The sequence below is a fragment of the Gossypium raimondii genome, chromosome 11, assembly GCF_025698545.1.
Source record: "Gossypium raimondii isolate GPD5lz chromosome 11, ASM2569854v1, whole genome shotgun sequence".
Lineage (NCBI taxonomy): Eukaryota > Viridiplantae > Streptophyta > Magnoliopsida > Malvales > Malvaceae > Gossypium > Gossypium raimondii.
In genome coordinates, this window is record NC_068575.1 from 7,689,943 (window position 1) to 7,706,247 (window position 16,305).

At 30.4% G+C, this 16,305-nt stretch overlaps 1 protein-coding gene across 1 annotated transcript; it reads left to right on the forward strand.

Moving 5' to 3' along the window:
* Positions 1 to 3,916: 3,916 nt before the first annotated feature.
* LOC105761068 (probable carboxylesterase 15) lies at positions 3,917 to 6,899 on the forward strand. The gene is made up of 2 exons (XM_012578734.2): positions 3,917 to 4,668; positions 6,452 to 6,899. Exons 1-2 carry the CDS (start codon positions 3,995 to 3,997, stop codon positions 6,756 to 6,758), a joined length of 981 nt encoding a protein of 326 aa, XP_012434188.1. The 5' UTR covers positions 3,917 to 3,994; the 3' UTR covers positions 6,759 to 6,899.
* The last annotated feature ends 9,406 nt before the right edge of the window (positions 6,900 to 16,305 follow it).

Below are 16,305 nucleotides of genomic sequence, written 5' to 3' on the forward strand. Positions count from 1 at the left end.
TTACCTTTCAATACTAATTTGAATGTAAAATTGGTAAAGTAAGATATAACAAATTTTACTTTAAAATTTTTCAACATTTTAAAATAATTTAATTATTATTTCTTGAATATTCTAAATTAAACATTAACATATTTTAAAATTGAACAATAATTTTCAGTATTTTTAACCAATTTGTTTATTAAATTATTTAAATTTATTTAATGCTTAAAAATGATGTATTAAATTTTATAATTAAAAATACATATTGCATTGTTATAATTAAAATATGTATTTCAAAAAAAATATTGTCGTTTTTTCAATGTTCTTTATGTTCTTTTTTCAAAATAATATCATAAAATTAAATATAATAAAATATAAAGAAAGGGATAGAAAGTTGAAAAATATTTCTTCTGTGTCTCTTTTATTTTAATATATGTGTAACTATCAAAATCTTTGTGTAGAAAACGTATCACAGGTGTGATTAAACTTTATGCTCCTCATCACTTTATTCTATATTAATAAATACAACTAAAGTTGAGTCATATTTTCTTTTACTTATTTAAAAGTTAGCTGCCACTCTCTTGGACCACCACAATAATAATCAACATTTTTAAGTATATTTCCTATGATAGGAGCACACTCAATAAATATAAATTTTAAAAAGGAATATATATCGAAAATTAATTATAAAAAACTATTAGTGCTATCACTATTACATAATTTAAATTTTATTTTGGTTAAGACTTTAATATATGTCGTTGTGCTTGTATGTGTGGACGGTCCTCTTAGTACAAAGTATTATGGAGTGTTAGAGTTGTGAGGAGTCATTAAGGATGATGATTTGTTTGAGTTAGGTGTTGGCTAGATGGGTAATCTTATTTATAGAGAGAAGTTGACTTAGTGTAGGTTCCAATCGTCAAGCATTCTATCTCATAGGTGTAAAGGAAAACATGACAGAGATTAGTTTAGAGAGATTGTTGGAAATCGTGAAGCTTAGAGAGGTGATGGATTGATAAATGGTGATGGGAACTTTTCCCTACATATCTTCTAGAGATTTTGTGGGCATGTGATACTTTAGCAAAGCAAACTTGATATAACCACTGTTCTCTTGGCGAGGCCACAAAATTGAGTTCCATCTTGTTTTTCTTCAACAAAGAAGATTAGGGTGAGGGTATACAAATTTTCTTTTTCTAATAAATTTAAAACGATAATATTTTGCCGACAACGTACTGTTAACGTGAAAAGGAAAACGAAATGTTTGAAGCATGCATTTGAACATCCAATTGATCTTCGAGAATGTGCTCCACATGAAATTTCACAATGATATTTTATGTGAGCATTGAAAAAGAAGATGATATGGATAGATCCCTTATAAACTAACCTTTATTTATTTATTTAGTATTAACCCTTATCTACCATTAATTAGTTTAATTATTCCAAGTTATGGGTAGATTAATACCATTGTATTTCACTTATTTTAACTGCTACTTTTCTTATTTATTGTGCTCTTATCGTGAAAGAAAAGGGCCCTTTAAGTAAAATATTTCACTTCTTTAACAAGTTTTATTTAATAATTTTGGACTCAAATGGATAAGTTTGTAACCTTTCACCTATTATTTTATAACATATATTTTTGGAATTTGACTTTATTAATTATGTGGAATATATCTCGTATTTCAGATGAAATAGAGTCGACGTCTTGACGAGAAGAACTCGTCGTCCCAACGACACGATGCATGACGTCCCGACAATCCGAACACGATGTGGCGATGTGTTCCCTACTCAACCAAGTTTTTCTTCTTTTAGTTAAACTCTGTTATCTTTTTCCGGTCTAACTTTGATTACTCTAAGGATGTTTTAGTCATATTTTTCACACGAATTTTAGCCTATAAATAGACCTTTTAGCAACCCTAGATAGTTTGGAATAAAAACAACAAAATTAAGAGAGAGTTTGTGAGAATTTCAGGAAAACTTTGTATTTCAGGTTCGAGGTTTGTTTGTTTCTCCATCTTGGACACCCCTTTCAGTTTTTGCTGTTTTTTAGTGAAGTTTTTCTTTGTCCATGATTTTTTATTCTCTTTGAAAGGAGTTTTTCATATAAATGTTTGTGGCTAATTTTCTCGATTTTGGTTCGTGTTGGTTATATAATTCGCGCAAATCCCAACAAACTAATTAGAATCTATGTTGCATTCGATGATAAAAAATCAATCACATAAAATAATCCAATTCAAATTCAAAAATAATGTTCAAAAAATCATAATTCTTAAATTTAAAAGACTTTAACTTAAAACTTAGTATGAACTTTTCTTCTAAACCAAAATAATAAGTTAATTTGTCACCCTAAAATGCGACCAGAACAATAAATTAAATTTCTAGCCGCCTCTTATATCATTTAATTAATCTCATTCATACGTAACAATTCCTGACACCTCTTATAATGCTTTCACCTATTATTTTATAATATATATATTTGAATTTGACTTTATTAATTATGTGGAGTGTATCTCATATTTCAGATGAAACAAAGTCGACGTTGTGATAAGGAACAGCTAACATCCTGACGACGCGACACACAACGTTCTGACGAGAAGAACCCATCATCTCAACAACACGATGCATGACGTCCCGACAAGTCGAACACGATGTGGCGACGTGTTCCCTACTCAACTAGGTTTTTCTTCTTTTAGTTAAACTCTGTTATCTTTTTCCAGTCATATTTTTCACACGAATTTCAGCTTGTAAATATATAGGCGGCCTTTTAGCAACCCTAGATAGTTTGGAATAAAAACAACAAAATTAAGAGAAAGTTGGTGGGATTTAGGTTCGAGATTTGTTTGTTTCTCAATCTTGTACACACCCTTTCAGTTTTTGCCCTTTTTAATGAAATTTTTCTTTGCCTGTGATTTTTATCGTCTTTAAAAAGATTTTTCCATATAAATATCTGTGTCTAATTTTCTCGATTTTCATTCGTGTTTGTTGCATAATTCATGCAAATCCCAGCAAACTAAGTAGAATCTATGTTGCATTCGATAATAAATGATCAATCACATAAAGGAATCCAATTCAAAACTATTAAAAATTAAAAGACTGAAAACTTAGTATGAATTATTGTTCCAAACCAAAAATATAATAAGTTAATTTGTCACCCTATAAAATGCGACCAGAACACTTGTAGCCGCCTCTCATTCATACCTAACAATTCCTGACATCTCTTAAATTTTATTACAATAACTTAGGAAACCTTAAAATCCGTGTGATATTTATTTTACTATTTCTAGATGTTTACAATATCTTCCACAGTGGCCTTGTAATTGATCAAGTAATAGTTGAGCTGAAATTAATATTATTATTTGAGTATGTCAAGAGGAACTATAGATAATTCTAAGCTACACTCATATAAAAGAAAATAAATAAATAAATAAAAAGTAGCCACTGGCAGTGAAGAACGAAACAAAAAGAAGCTTAGAAATTACAGGAACCAAGGAATATGGAAGCTGTGAAACTGGTTAATAAAAATGTCTTTCTAACCGTCCGTTTCAACGATGCATATGCTTTGTAACCATCGGATTCCCCGAATTTAAGAAGCATCTCGGTTCATGGCTGTTTGGATGAGCTTTCGAACATTATTAAACATTGTCATAAGAGTTGTTGCGAGGGTGGACAGTGACGAGAGACGGGGAAAGAAGACATGAAACGTGGGATAAGAGGGAGAAGGGGAAAAAATTATTTAATTTAATTAAAAATGATTGAGTATTAACTGACGGACTGTTAGTATAGAAACTAAAAATATAAATAAATATAAACCCCTTGTCAGAAACAGTGGATGAATCTTTAGAGCCAGCCCACACGGATCATGTTTAACATTTTAAAAAACCTAATAAATCCAATTTAGACTGTTTACTTACATGCATAATCCCTGTTTTAGTCCTTTCACCTTTCTATATATAGTGTGTTCATGACATTTTTCCTCTCTACCAAACAACAACAAACTTTCCCGGGAAAGTGAGAGAAAAAAATGGGTTCTCTTCCTCATGTCGTTGAAGACTGCTTTGGTCTCCTCAAGCTCTACAGCGATGGTTCCATTTCTCGAAACCCTGAAGTCCCATGTCCCACTCCTCTCCTCGACGACGACTCCGTCCTTTACAAAGACCTCCTTTTCGACGCCAACCGGAACCTCCATCTTCGTCTATATAAACCCTCCTCTTCCACTTCTCTTGAAAAGCTTCCGATCCTATTCTATTTCCATGGCGGAGGTTTCTGTTTCGGTTCCCGTACGTTCCCGCATTTTCATAACCTTTGTGTTCGCCTAACAACGGCGCTTAACATGCTGGTTGTGGCGCCAGATCATCGGCTAGCACCCGAGCACCGGCTACCCGCGGCCTCCGACGATGCGTGTTTAGCCCTAAAGTGGCTGCAGGGACAAGCAGCCATGCATGGGAAGAATGTTGAAGACGTGGATACGTGGTTGACTGGGGTTGACTTTGACCGGGTGTTTGTTTTGGGCGACTCGTCTGGGGGCAACTTGGCTCACCATTTGGCTGTCAAGTTGAAGGCTGGTTCAATGGAGTTGGCACCGGTTAGGGTTCGAGGGTACGTGCTGGTGGCTCCATTTTTTGGTGGGAGTGTGAGAACAAAGAGCGAGCTAGAGCAGCCTTGTGAAGCATTTTGGAACTTGGAGATGTATGACAGGTTAGGATCATAGTAATTTCACTCTTTCTTTTTTCTTTTTAATTAACAAATATTACAATTCAATCTTAGTTAATTAACAATTGGGTTAATTTCACCAGGCATCCTCAAACAATTGTTTAAATCTAAATTAATCTTCAAACTTCAAAACATTCTAATTGAGTCCTCAATACTAATATTGTATCAATCAAATTTTTTCACCAACTTGAACATTAAATATCAGTCCGCATCTGACATAGATAATATTTAAACTATGTCATATCCTACAATGCTTTAATATGATATGTTAAAAAAGTACTAGATAATGTCGTTAATACGCATGTTTTAAATATGCTCTACCGAATATCTAAGTTGACATTTGATGAATAAGTTAACAGGTCAACTGACAAAATGATTTGATTGATATAATACTGATATTTTAACAAACTCAAATAGAGCATTTTTAAAGTTTGGAAACTAATTTAGAATCTAAACAGTAGTTTACTGATGCCTGGTGCAATTAATCCTGTAAAAGTACCATAGAGACCCTTATATTAAGAGCCAGATTGCATTTTGCCCTTTCTACTCAAAAAATAGGCAGATTAATCCCTATACGTCTATTAAAAATGTCATCAATTTCTACTCTTAAAAACTAGTATATGTACATCAACATGAGTTATATGTAGCACGTCACGTGTAACTGTCTGGTTATGCCATCAACCGCATCAGGTTTTAACAGTGAAATGGATGAAATGTTTAACAAAAAGGATTAGTTTACTCTTTGATCAACCTGTAGGACTAATTTATCCCTTTTTAGAAGACAAAATTAATCGTTAACAATTAATGGGATTGGAATCCAAATTTCATTGAAAAAATTCAAAAAATTTTCATGGGCAGTTTATTCGATATTCTATATAAAGGAAAAATTGAAGTTAAGGTAAACAATTGTATATATTCACTGCTTTTATCATATTTATTATTAATAATTAATTCATGGTTGTTCCACTAATTGCAAGGATAAATTCCTCTTAATTTTCCACTTTAGATAAGCATTTTCGCCTACTTTCTCACATTTCTTTCATCTTCACTGTTCACTTAACATAAAATTAATTCATAATTTGAATGGAATATAGAGGACCTTTTCTTTCACAAAAGTTTAAGTATAAAACCTTAGAATCTTTCAGTGTTCCATGATTTTTGAACTGTCCAATTAACACATGAACAATTGAAAAATCTTTTTCAAAAAGGAATGAATGCATAATGTCAATAACATCCTTCAAATTAACGATGAAAGCATCTAGAGGCAGTACCCTCCATTATAGGATTAAATTGAATTGCTAATATTTAAGAGGACCCAGATATGGAATATAACCATTTTATACATGTCTAATGAAGTGACCTTTCATTATATCAGAAAGAGAAGGCAATAAGCTTTGATCAATATAAATATGGTTTAACCCTTATCTATGCAGAAAGAACAAGCAATATGGGCAACTAATATAATCAAAAATCTACTCAATGGTGGAAACAATTATGATTTTATGAGAATCTTTTGAATAGAGCAACCAAAAAAAAATTGAAAACGATCGATGAATGGTCTAGTATTTTCGATTTTGCAGAATGAAACTAATGAATCAATTGTGAGGATAGGCCAACTAAATTGAAATGTCACACTCAATGAAGGACCCCTAAAATCGATGATTGGCTCTTTGATTTCCGTGTGTATGTATATATTTCCCCCTCACCATGCTTACACAGTAGTCAGCATACATGGAGAACTTTTATCTTGATGTTTTCATTTTCATAGGTTTTGGAGGCTATCGATACCTGTTGGAAGTACTTTGGATGATCCATTGGTGAACCCTTTCGGGCCCTGTAGCCAAAACCTTGCGGAGGTACCGTTGGATCCCATTTTGGTAGTGGTGGGTGGGGGTGAAATATTGAGAGATAGGCTTGAAGATTATGCTACAAGGTTGAAACAATTGGGGAAGAAGGTTGAATTTGTGGAGGTTGAAGGCCAACAGCATGGCTTTTTCACTGATCATCCTTTCTCCGATGTGGCTGAGAAAGTAATACAACGTATAGGAGACTTCATCTTAGATAACTCCAACTGAAAGTCTTATATATAGTGATTTCTGAATAATGTGTATTATTTAGCAAATTTCTTTTATATATTTTTGGTGTAGCTAGTTACTTTTTTGTGTTATATTGTGTTTTTAGATGCGTTTGTTTCACTGAAAAATAATTTTATTTTTGTAGATCAACTTGTCTCTTTATATTTCAAAAAAGAATTTATTATAAATAATGTTATATTTTATATAAAATTAAATTCAATCAAGCCTAATATTATTATATTAATAATAAAGTTTTAAATTTAATTTTAAAAATATTAAAATGTTAACATCAAATATTATAATATTCAATACTATTAAAATACATATTTAATAATATAATTAATTGTTTTTAGTTAATTATTTAATAGTACAATTTTAACAATAATAATTTAAATTTTAAAATAATATTCTTAATATATTATTGGAAATATTTATATTAATATTTTAATAATAAATATATATATCATATTTAATAATAAATGTTTTATTGTATAAATTATAAAATATGGATATTTTAATTATATAAATACAGTATTTATTTAAATCATGCTCAACTTCATTTATCCTTCCAACTCTTATGTGTCCCTCTCGACTCTCATATATGTAATATGTGTTATTTAAATTAAGTTTTAATTAGAGATTTTTATTATTAAGTTTATACATTATATTAATTATTATTTTATTATAAAAAAGTTTTATTGTCAAAAGAAATGCTACTATAACATTTTGTAATAAATATATTTATGTTATGTTTATTTCACTAAGAAAAACTTTTAAAAATGATTTCAGGATAATTTGCCAAATAACGAAAAATATTTTATGCGAGAATTATCCAAATACCGAAAATAAAAGCTTTTCAAAAGCTATTTTAATGAAACAAATGAAACCTTAATTATTTTTATTGTATCATATAGTTATATATGTGAAATACTATATTAATACTATAGTGTAAAACCCTTTTAGATATGATAATGCCAATTTAAACCCGAAAATTTTCCGTCAACTTGAATTTAAACTCAATTCAATTTAATCATAAAAGGAATAACCGAACTCAAATTAACTTAAATATAAAATAATCTGAATCCAAAATAACTTAAAGTGGAGTATGAGATTAATAGAGATTGCCATAGTACAAATTCAAATATTCCAAAATTAGATAATATTAGATAATAATAATATAATAATAAGCTTACTATCAAAATTGGTGATTGATTTGTTCTGGCATTCATGGCTGCTCAAAATTGGTTTGAAATTGAAGGAACAAGAAAAGGGAATGGTTAATCTTCCAGACGATAATGCTCCTGAAATTAAGGATTAAGTTGTCAAAAGCGATGATGTCTCTTTCATCACCACAATCTCTCCTTATTATAAACTAATCTTTATCCTCTAAATTATGAAACAACAAATTCCATAATTTAAGCTCTTTCAGATATTTCATCTTCATTTTTAAAATGGCAAAATAAAAGGTAATGTAAATAATACATTTTGATTTTTTTTTTTACAATATCCACGTGTGTTAAAGGATGATACAATCATGTCATACAAACCCACATAAAATTAGTCTAATAAAACCAAACAAATAACGAGCGAGAACAAGAGTGATCTATCTTCTCCCTTTTTGTCAAAAATAGACAAAGAGTAGGCTGCCCCTTGTAGAATATCTAAAAGGAAAATCAAGAATCTGTCTCTAAGGTTGGGTGAGTTTGTATAGATCTAGACTATAAAGTGAATGTTGATACACATATTCAACAAAGGAGGAGACAAGGAAAAGATGATCATAGTGGTGTTAAGGAGGTCAATTCACCTAAACAGACGGAGAGTCGAAAAAGTAAAGAAGGTAGAGGAAATTGTAAAGATGAGGAAGATAGAGTGCGGAGGATATTGCTTAGGGTTGCTAATGGGAAAGATCCTTTGATCTTTATCCCTTCTTCATGTACTGCTCTGATATTCTAGTTAAAAGCAAACGACCTGGTGAAAGGTGAGATGCCCAAATAACTAATCCCCTAATAACCAATCGGATAATGCAAGATAAAGTTCCACCCATAGGTACTTCACAAATAACCTCTCGTGGTGTCACATGCACAAATATTACAGCAAAATGGGTTTTTAGCGGCGCTTTTTTAAGCCTATAGCGGCGCTTATAAGCGTCGCTAAAACTATTTGCAGTAATTTTATAAGTGTCGCAAAAAATGCCGATATAGACAACGCTGCTAAATTTTGCGGCGTTTATGTGAAAAATGCCACTATAGACATGACCTTTAGCAGCGTTTCTCACGAAAACGCCACTATAGAACATGACCTTTAGCGGCGCTTTTAACACAAATGTAGCTAAAGAACATGACCTTTTGCAGCACTCTTCCAACATACGCCGCTAAAGAACATGACCTTTAGCAACGCTTTTCCAACAAATGCCACTAAAGAACATGACATTTAATGGCGCTTTCACACAAACGCCGCTAAAAAACATGACCTTTAGCAGCGCTTTTCCCAAAAACATAAGCTAAGCTACTATCATTTGGCCGCGACTAAAGTTTCAAATTTTGGAAATTACTGGAGCTAAAATTGACCAATTCAAAGAATACATAAACTAAAACTGATCAAATTAAGTACAGGAGTACTGGCAAATTATTTATAAAATTACAAATATGTTATAAAACCTTATCAAATTAAAATTATTGTTTAAAAATATGATTATAAATTTAATAGCAATATTTTAGTAGACATATTAACAAGGGAGAGTAAAATTTTACCTAAACAATATCTTTAATGTTGCAGGAACTTCAGCTGGATAAATTCATCACACACACTGTGCCTTTCTCAGGGATCAACAAGGCATTTGAGTTGATGCAGGTGGGTGAGGGACTGAGATGTGATATTCGTATGGATGAATAAGGAAGGGCTAGCCCGGATTGTTTTGCAAAGAGTGATCAAGGAAATAAATAATGTATGTTATACATGGTCTTGTTATTTTAAATGGTAAATTTTGTCCTATATTCATGTCTCTCATTCTGCTTTCTTAATGTCCTGGGTTCAACTTTTTGACCCTTACAGGCTTCTTTATTAAATGTTTCACATGTCATGGATAAATATCATATTCGACAAATGCCAATGTTACTCACTTTCATAAAAAAAAATATTGCATTGAAATAGAGAAAAAAGAAGAAGAATAAGGTTACAACATATATGCTACTTTTTGGCATAATTTCCAAGGGCACTTCACCTACTAGCAATATATTTCTCAAAATCTTATTGAATGCAGATATCATTGGCGGTCAAGATAGGAAGAGACTTTACTTGAGAATTGATATGATAACTTAGAAAGTTTTAACATCGAAAGGTCTAATGGAAATAATGCTTCTAAAACTAAAAATTTTCAATGAAAAAATCAACCCAACCCATCCCTGAATTCGATTTCTTTTAAAAAAAATAAACAAAACAGGATAACATTTACTTTTTCTTGTTCCCTTAACAGATAACATTTACTCTATTTAAAAGTAAATTATTGTCATCAAGGAACATGTAATTTTAGGGCTAACAATAATCACAAACAAACGGAAAAAGCTTACACGCCAATGCGGCAGATGAGTGTAACGGCTATGCGACAGAGGAGGGTCAACGACGATACAGCAAAGGAGACAGTCGACGGCGATGCAGCAGACAATCGGTGAAAATCAAAGAGATTTTGGGATTTTGGTTTGGGGGAAAAATTAAGGGATTTGGGGATGTCGAATTTTTAAGGGGGAAAAATAAGGGATTCTGGATTTAGGGATACAAACTAAGAGATTTCGGAGTTATGGTTTAGGGGAAAGAGAAGGGATAGAATACAGGGAGCAAAACGGTATTGCTTATCTTTTGCGGCGTTTTTCTCATAACCGCCGCTAAAGCCTTTGATACTAATAAATATTTAAAGTTAAGATTCAATCCAATTTTCTTCTTTGTTTATATATTTGAAAGGTTTAATTATTTCTTAAATTCCTTTAAATTAAGTTTGTTTTGTTTCAAACAATATATTTTATTTGTAAAATTTTATAATTGTGTACGAAAATACTTTTAAAAAATGAAACCAAACTTCCTTACGAAGAGTTTGTATCCACGAGTTTAATTTTTTATGCAACTGATAGAATTTATCCAAATTGATAATTTTGATAAAATTTAACTTCTCAAATTATTTTTTGATATTATGCCTACAACTACTCATAATTCCTCCCCAACTCATAAACAGGAGGATAATGCTTTTCAACACACTCAAACTCATGTTCTCTTATCTTGATAACAATGCTCACACTAATTGATCTAAGACTCAATCTGCTTAACTTCCCAAATTCAAAATTACCAAGAGGTGGATTTTTGTATACGGAAATAAATCCTAAACCTTAAAACTCTAAACCCTAAACTTTAAACATTGAACCTTAAAAATCATAAATCCTAAATCCTAAACTTTAAATCTTAAACCCTAAAATATATTTTTTTGCGATGTTTTTATCAAAAACTAAAGGAATTGGGGAAATTGGGGAAAAGAATTTGGGGAATAAATAAAGGGTTTTGGGAAAAATTTTGGGGAAATCTGATTTGGGGAAAAACTAAAGGATTTTCGGGGCTAACACAATGACGTCGTTTAAATCAAATTGGTATTGCAATTTTGCGGCGTTTATGAAAAACGCCACTAATATATAACCTTTGCGACGTTTTCAAGCCAAATGCCACTAAAAACTTAATTCCTTATAGTGAAACGACAACGTTTAAGTCAAATTGGTATTGCAATTTTGCGGCGTTTATGAAAAATGCCACTAAAAACTTAATTCCCTATAGTGAAACGACACCGTTTAAGTCAAATTGGTATTGTAATTTTGCGGCGTTTTCGGTCAAAACGCCACTAAAACCTTAATTCCCTGTAGTGAAACAACGCCGTTTAAGTCAAATTTGTATTGTAATTTTGCGGCGTTTATGAAAATGCCACTAATGTATAACCTTTGCAGCGTTTTCAGTCAAAATGCCACTAAAAATTTAATGTTCTGTAGTGAAACAACGACGTTTAACTCGAATTGGTATTGCAATTTTGCAGCGTTTATAAAAAACGCCACTAATGTATCACCTTTGCGGCATTTTCAATCAAAACGCTACTAAAAAAACTTACTTCCTGTAGTGAAACGGCGTCGTTTTACGAAATTTTAATACATATTCATAGCGTTTTTGGTCCAAACGCCACTATAGCTTTAACCTTTTGCGGGGTTTTCCGATTAGCGCCACTAATGTATAACTTTTGCGGCATTTTTGGTCCAAATGCCACTAAAAACACCGCTAAAAGCTTAATTTCTTGTAATGAAACTAGGTAAAGATATAACAACCAACAATTAATACGAACCAATACTAGATTTCTAAGCTGTAGAAGCTAATTAAGAGGGGTTGAACAATAGATCCAAGATGATTAATCCTTTCTAAGTTGATATTGAGGGTGCTCCACCAAACCATTCGTTCTGCTTCATCGATGAGTAATACTCCATTGAACCAATATTACCACTCTGGTGGCATCTTTTCTATTTTTTGGAATAATTACATATTTGGTATTTAAACTTTATCAAATCTTCTAATGTGATATATGAACTTTCAAAATGTCTAATTTAATACTTGTACTTCTGTATCGTTAACCATGCGGTATTTCTGACTAATGGTGTTAATTTTTTATCTATCAGAACACGTGACCTAATTGTAAGACGCCACATGTCACTTCTTTTAGAAAATTTTTAAAAAACACTAAAGACCGCACCCCATATTCAATAATCCTATTTTCCCCTTGCTTTCATATCGTTTCTCACCCATTATCCCTTAATTTTATCTTTTCAACAAAAAACCTAAATCCTAACATGTTAATTAATCCTATTTTCACCCTTGAATTACAATTGGGCCATATGTCCTAATATGTCAAAATTAACACTTTTAGTCGAGGTACCACATTGATAAACAACATAAAAATACATGTATCAAAATAGACATTGTGAAAGTATAAGTACCACATTAGAAGATTTGATAAAATTCGAGTACTGAATATACCATTATCTCTTATTTGTATTAGACGAGATCCAACAATGCGATAATTTTAATTAAATTTTTAATTGGTCTTTTCTAAGTTAGGTTTGTACTTTTTTAACCCTAATTTTTCAAATATTAAAATAAACTTTTAAAAAAAAATCCATCTCCATCTTGAGCGAATTCCAACAATTTGAATATCATATCTGTTTTTTTTTTTGACATAATACCTAAAATTACTCATAGTTCCTCTCCAACCCATAAAAATAAAAAGTCTCAAACTTACATCCTCTTGCATTGACAATAATGTTCATACCAATCGAGCTAAAACTCAATCAATAATAATATTGGTTCTTAATTTTCTATAATTAACATATCAATATTCCATTCATCGGCAAATTTAATTGTCAAATGGAGGTCGCTAATGGTCTTGATTCAAGAAAGCAAACTCAGAAGGATTGAAGCAAACCTCTTGAGGATGCTATTGGCATAAAATTTAGATTAAGGATTAAAAATTTTGAAAGATAATTTTGTCAATCACTTTTAATTATATCATAACATTAAAAATGTTTTAAAATTAAATATTAAAGAAATATTTTGGTGAAACACTTTTAATAATTAATTTGCATGGTAAATCACTTTTAATTATATCAAAATATTAAAAATGTTTTATGTGAAAAGGATATTTTAGTAATCAGTTAACCTGTACTTCATACTTATATATTGATGATATATATTTGATACATTTTAGCTTAACGGCAGAGATTTCATGGAATTGGAGGATGAGGGACTCCGTTGACGACATTTTGAGGCGGCGGCATTAATGAAGGTGGGGATGGTGGAGGGCAGTGGATGAGTGGGAGTACAAGTGGCAGGAAGGAAATGACTTTGTGCTTTGTGAGGTATAGATACGTAAATATTGTTTGAACTTTAAAGGCTTTGTCTTGGTTTGAAATATGCTTTTAGGGTTTTTAAATGGTCGGTTCGGTTATTAATTGAACCGAATTAGTATTAATCGAATTATATAATCTTTTAACCGTTAATTTAATCGAATTTTTTTTTAAAAAAAATAACAGAACTGAAATATTTTGATTAATTTAGTCGGTTAACCGAATTAACCAAAATTCACATGTTTTTACTTTTGGTCAAAACAAAGTATAAAACATATAAAAATACATTGAAATTAACCAAGTATATGTTTTTGTCTTGAAAGTTAACTAAATTAACCAAAATTTTATGTCTTGAAACACTACATAATTAAAAATACTACACAAGTCTTGAAATTAACACATAATATTAATTATTAAGTTTGGTTAATTCAGTTAATTACTGGATTTCGAACCGAATTAACCAATAACCAAATTTCCAAAAAACCTATTAACTAACCTCCGGCCAAACTAAGTTCATCCACCGACCGATTAACCGAATTAGATCGGTTCAGTCGGTTAATTCGATTTTAACCGAAGTTTGAACACCCCTATAATTATCTGTAATTTTTATATATTTAGAATTTAATCTCTATACTTTTTATTTATAGAAATTTAGTTTCTCTACATTTTAGATTTCAAAATTTATGTCCAATTGTTAATTTTACTATTTTTGGTTAAATTTGTTGGTGTGATATTTTGAAATAAAAAAAAACTAATTTGATAGGTATGTAACTAAAAAATGATGTTGTAATGAACATGATTTAACAAAAACAAACTTCAGTAATGTTAATAGTTGGACCTGAATTTTGAAATCTCAAAAAGTAGAGAAACTAAATTCCTATGAATAAAAATATAAGGACTAAATTCCAAATTTATGAAGAGTGCATGTACTTATGACATATTTTAACCTTTTGTCTTTAAAGAAAAATTTAAATTTAGTAGTCGGTGTCATTGGTCATCGGATAAGACATCAGACACAATGGAGGTGAAGACGACCGCAGCTAAGTTTGGGTGAGTAAGAAGAAAGGAGAATAGAAAAGAAAAAAAATGAAGAAGATAAGGAGGAAGGAAAGAAAAAGAAGTAAAAAGAAAAGAATTTTCATTTATTTATTTTTAGAATAACTACTAAATTGAGATAATGTGTAAATATTAAGAGTTAATTTCTTTAAAAGCATGACCATGTTGGCACAATATTTAAACGTTGAGGGTTAAATTTGTTAATATGTCAATTTTAGAACTGCCATGTCACCTCTCCATCATAAAGTTAATGGACCAAAAAATGAAAATTGGATTGGTTGAGTGATCATTTTGTATTTTTTTTTTAGTTAAGTGACCAAAAAAATTAAGTATGGTAAAAGTTGGTTGATTTTTGCTAGGCAAATGTAAGATCAATTGCAATTCGACCAAGAGTACTGTAAGGAATATAGAGATGAAAACCAAGAACTTGCTTACATAGTTTGAAATCTTCCTATGTCTGCGGTGTTGCTTAAAAAGTCATTCCACTATACATTAACGAGTATAAGGTGTGATTTAAGTTTTATTCTAGTAATCTCAATCTTATACTCTAAATTGTCTAAATAGGATCACTCTCTCCAAAGATTTATCTCCACAAAGTTCAAATTTATTTGTACTTAAAAAGGCAGTTTCTTAATGAACAAAATGAATTTTCACTTTTTTATGTTTCAAGTGTATATTTTTTTTTTTGAACTTAAGGAAACAGAGGTACGAGCCTATAGAACAGATCCTGTTCAAGTAAGGTCTTCGGGATAAAGATGAATAAATAGTGATATATATACATAAAGATTAAAATTTCCTCTATTATAAGATAACTTAATTTATATTAAAAGATTTAAATTCAATTCTTGCTTGATTTTATAGCAACACGTCTGAATAACACAAAGGGCAAGAAACTAAAGCCCATAAAGTTTTGGGTAAAAAATGGCAAGTGAGCTCCATGATATGTAGTTTATTCTTTAAAAAGGTATTAAGCTAGTAAATTTAGGGGTGAGGTTGAATCGAATCAAATAAACAATTTTAAGTTAATTGAGTTGATAAATTATATTTTATTATTTTTACTCGATTTGAACTTTTCTCGAATAGAATCCACTGAGATAAAATTCAAATCAAATCGAATATATTTGTTCAAGTTAAATTAAAAAAATGACTTAAAGTTTTTGTAACGACTACCACCCACCGTAATCAAATTTGTTATTAACTTTTATCCCTCATAATTTATTTATTAATCTTTTATACGGGTTAGCTTATTTACTTACTTAGTTGCTTCTGATTCTTGTCACCGTATATTTTGAAATTAAAAAATATAAATTAAATGTAAAAATGTGATTTTTTAATAAAATTTGTTTTAAAGATAAATTTTATAACATCATCAATCATTCAATTTTAACAGAAATTGATAAAGATTCAGCATAATTAAATAATTTAATAATATAAATAGTACAAAATTTGAAATTTAATTCAATAATATAAATAGTAGACAAAAGTTTAAAAAAAAAAGTTTTTGAAGTTCGTTGGAAATAAAAGTTCTGGGGAAAAGCAAAAGGAAAATTTTTTTGAAGATTTGTAGGAAGTAAAAG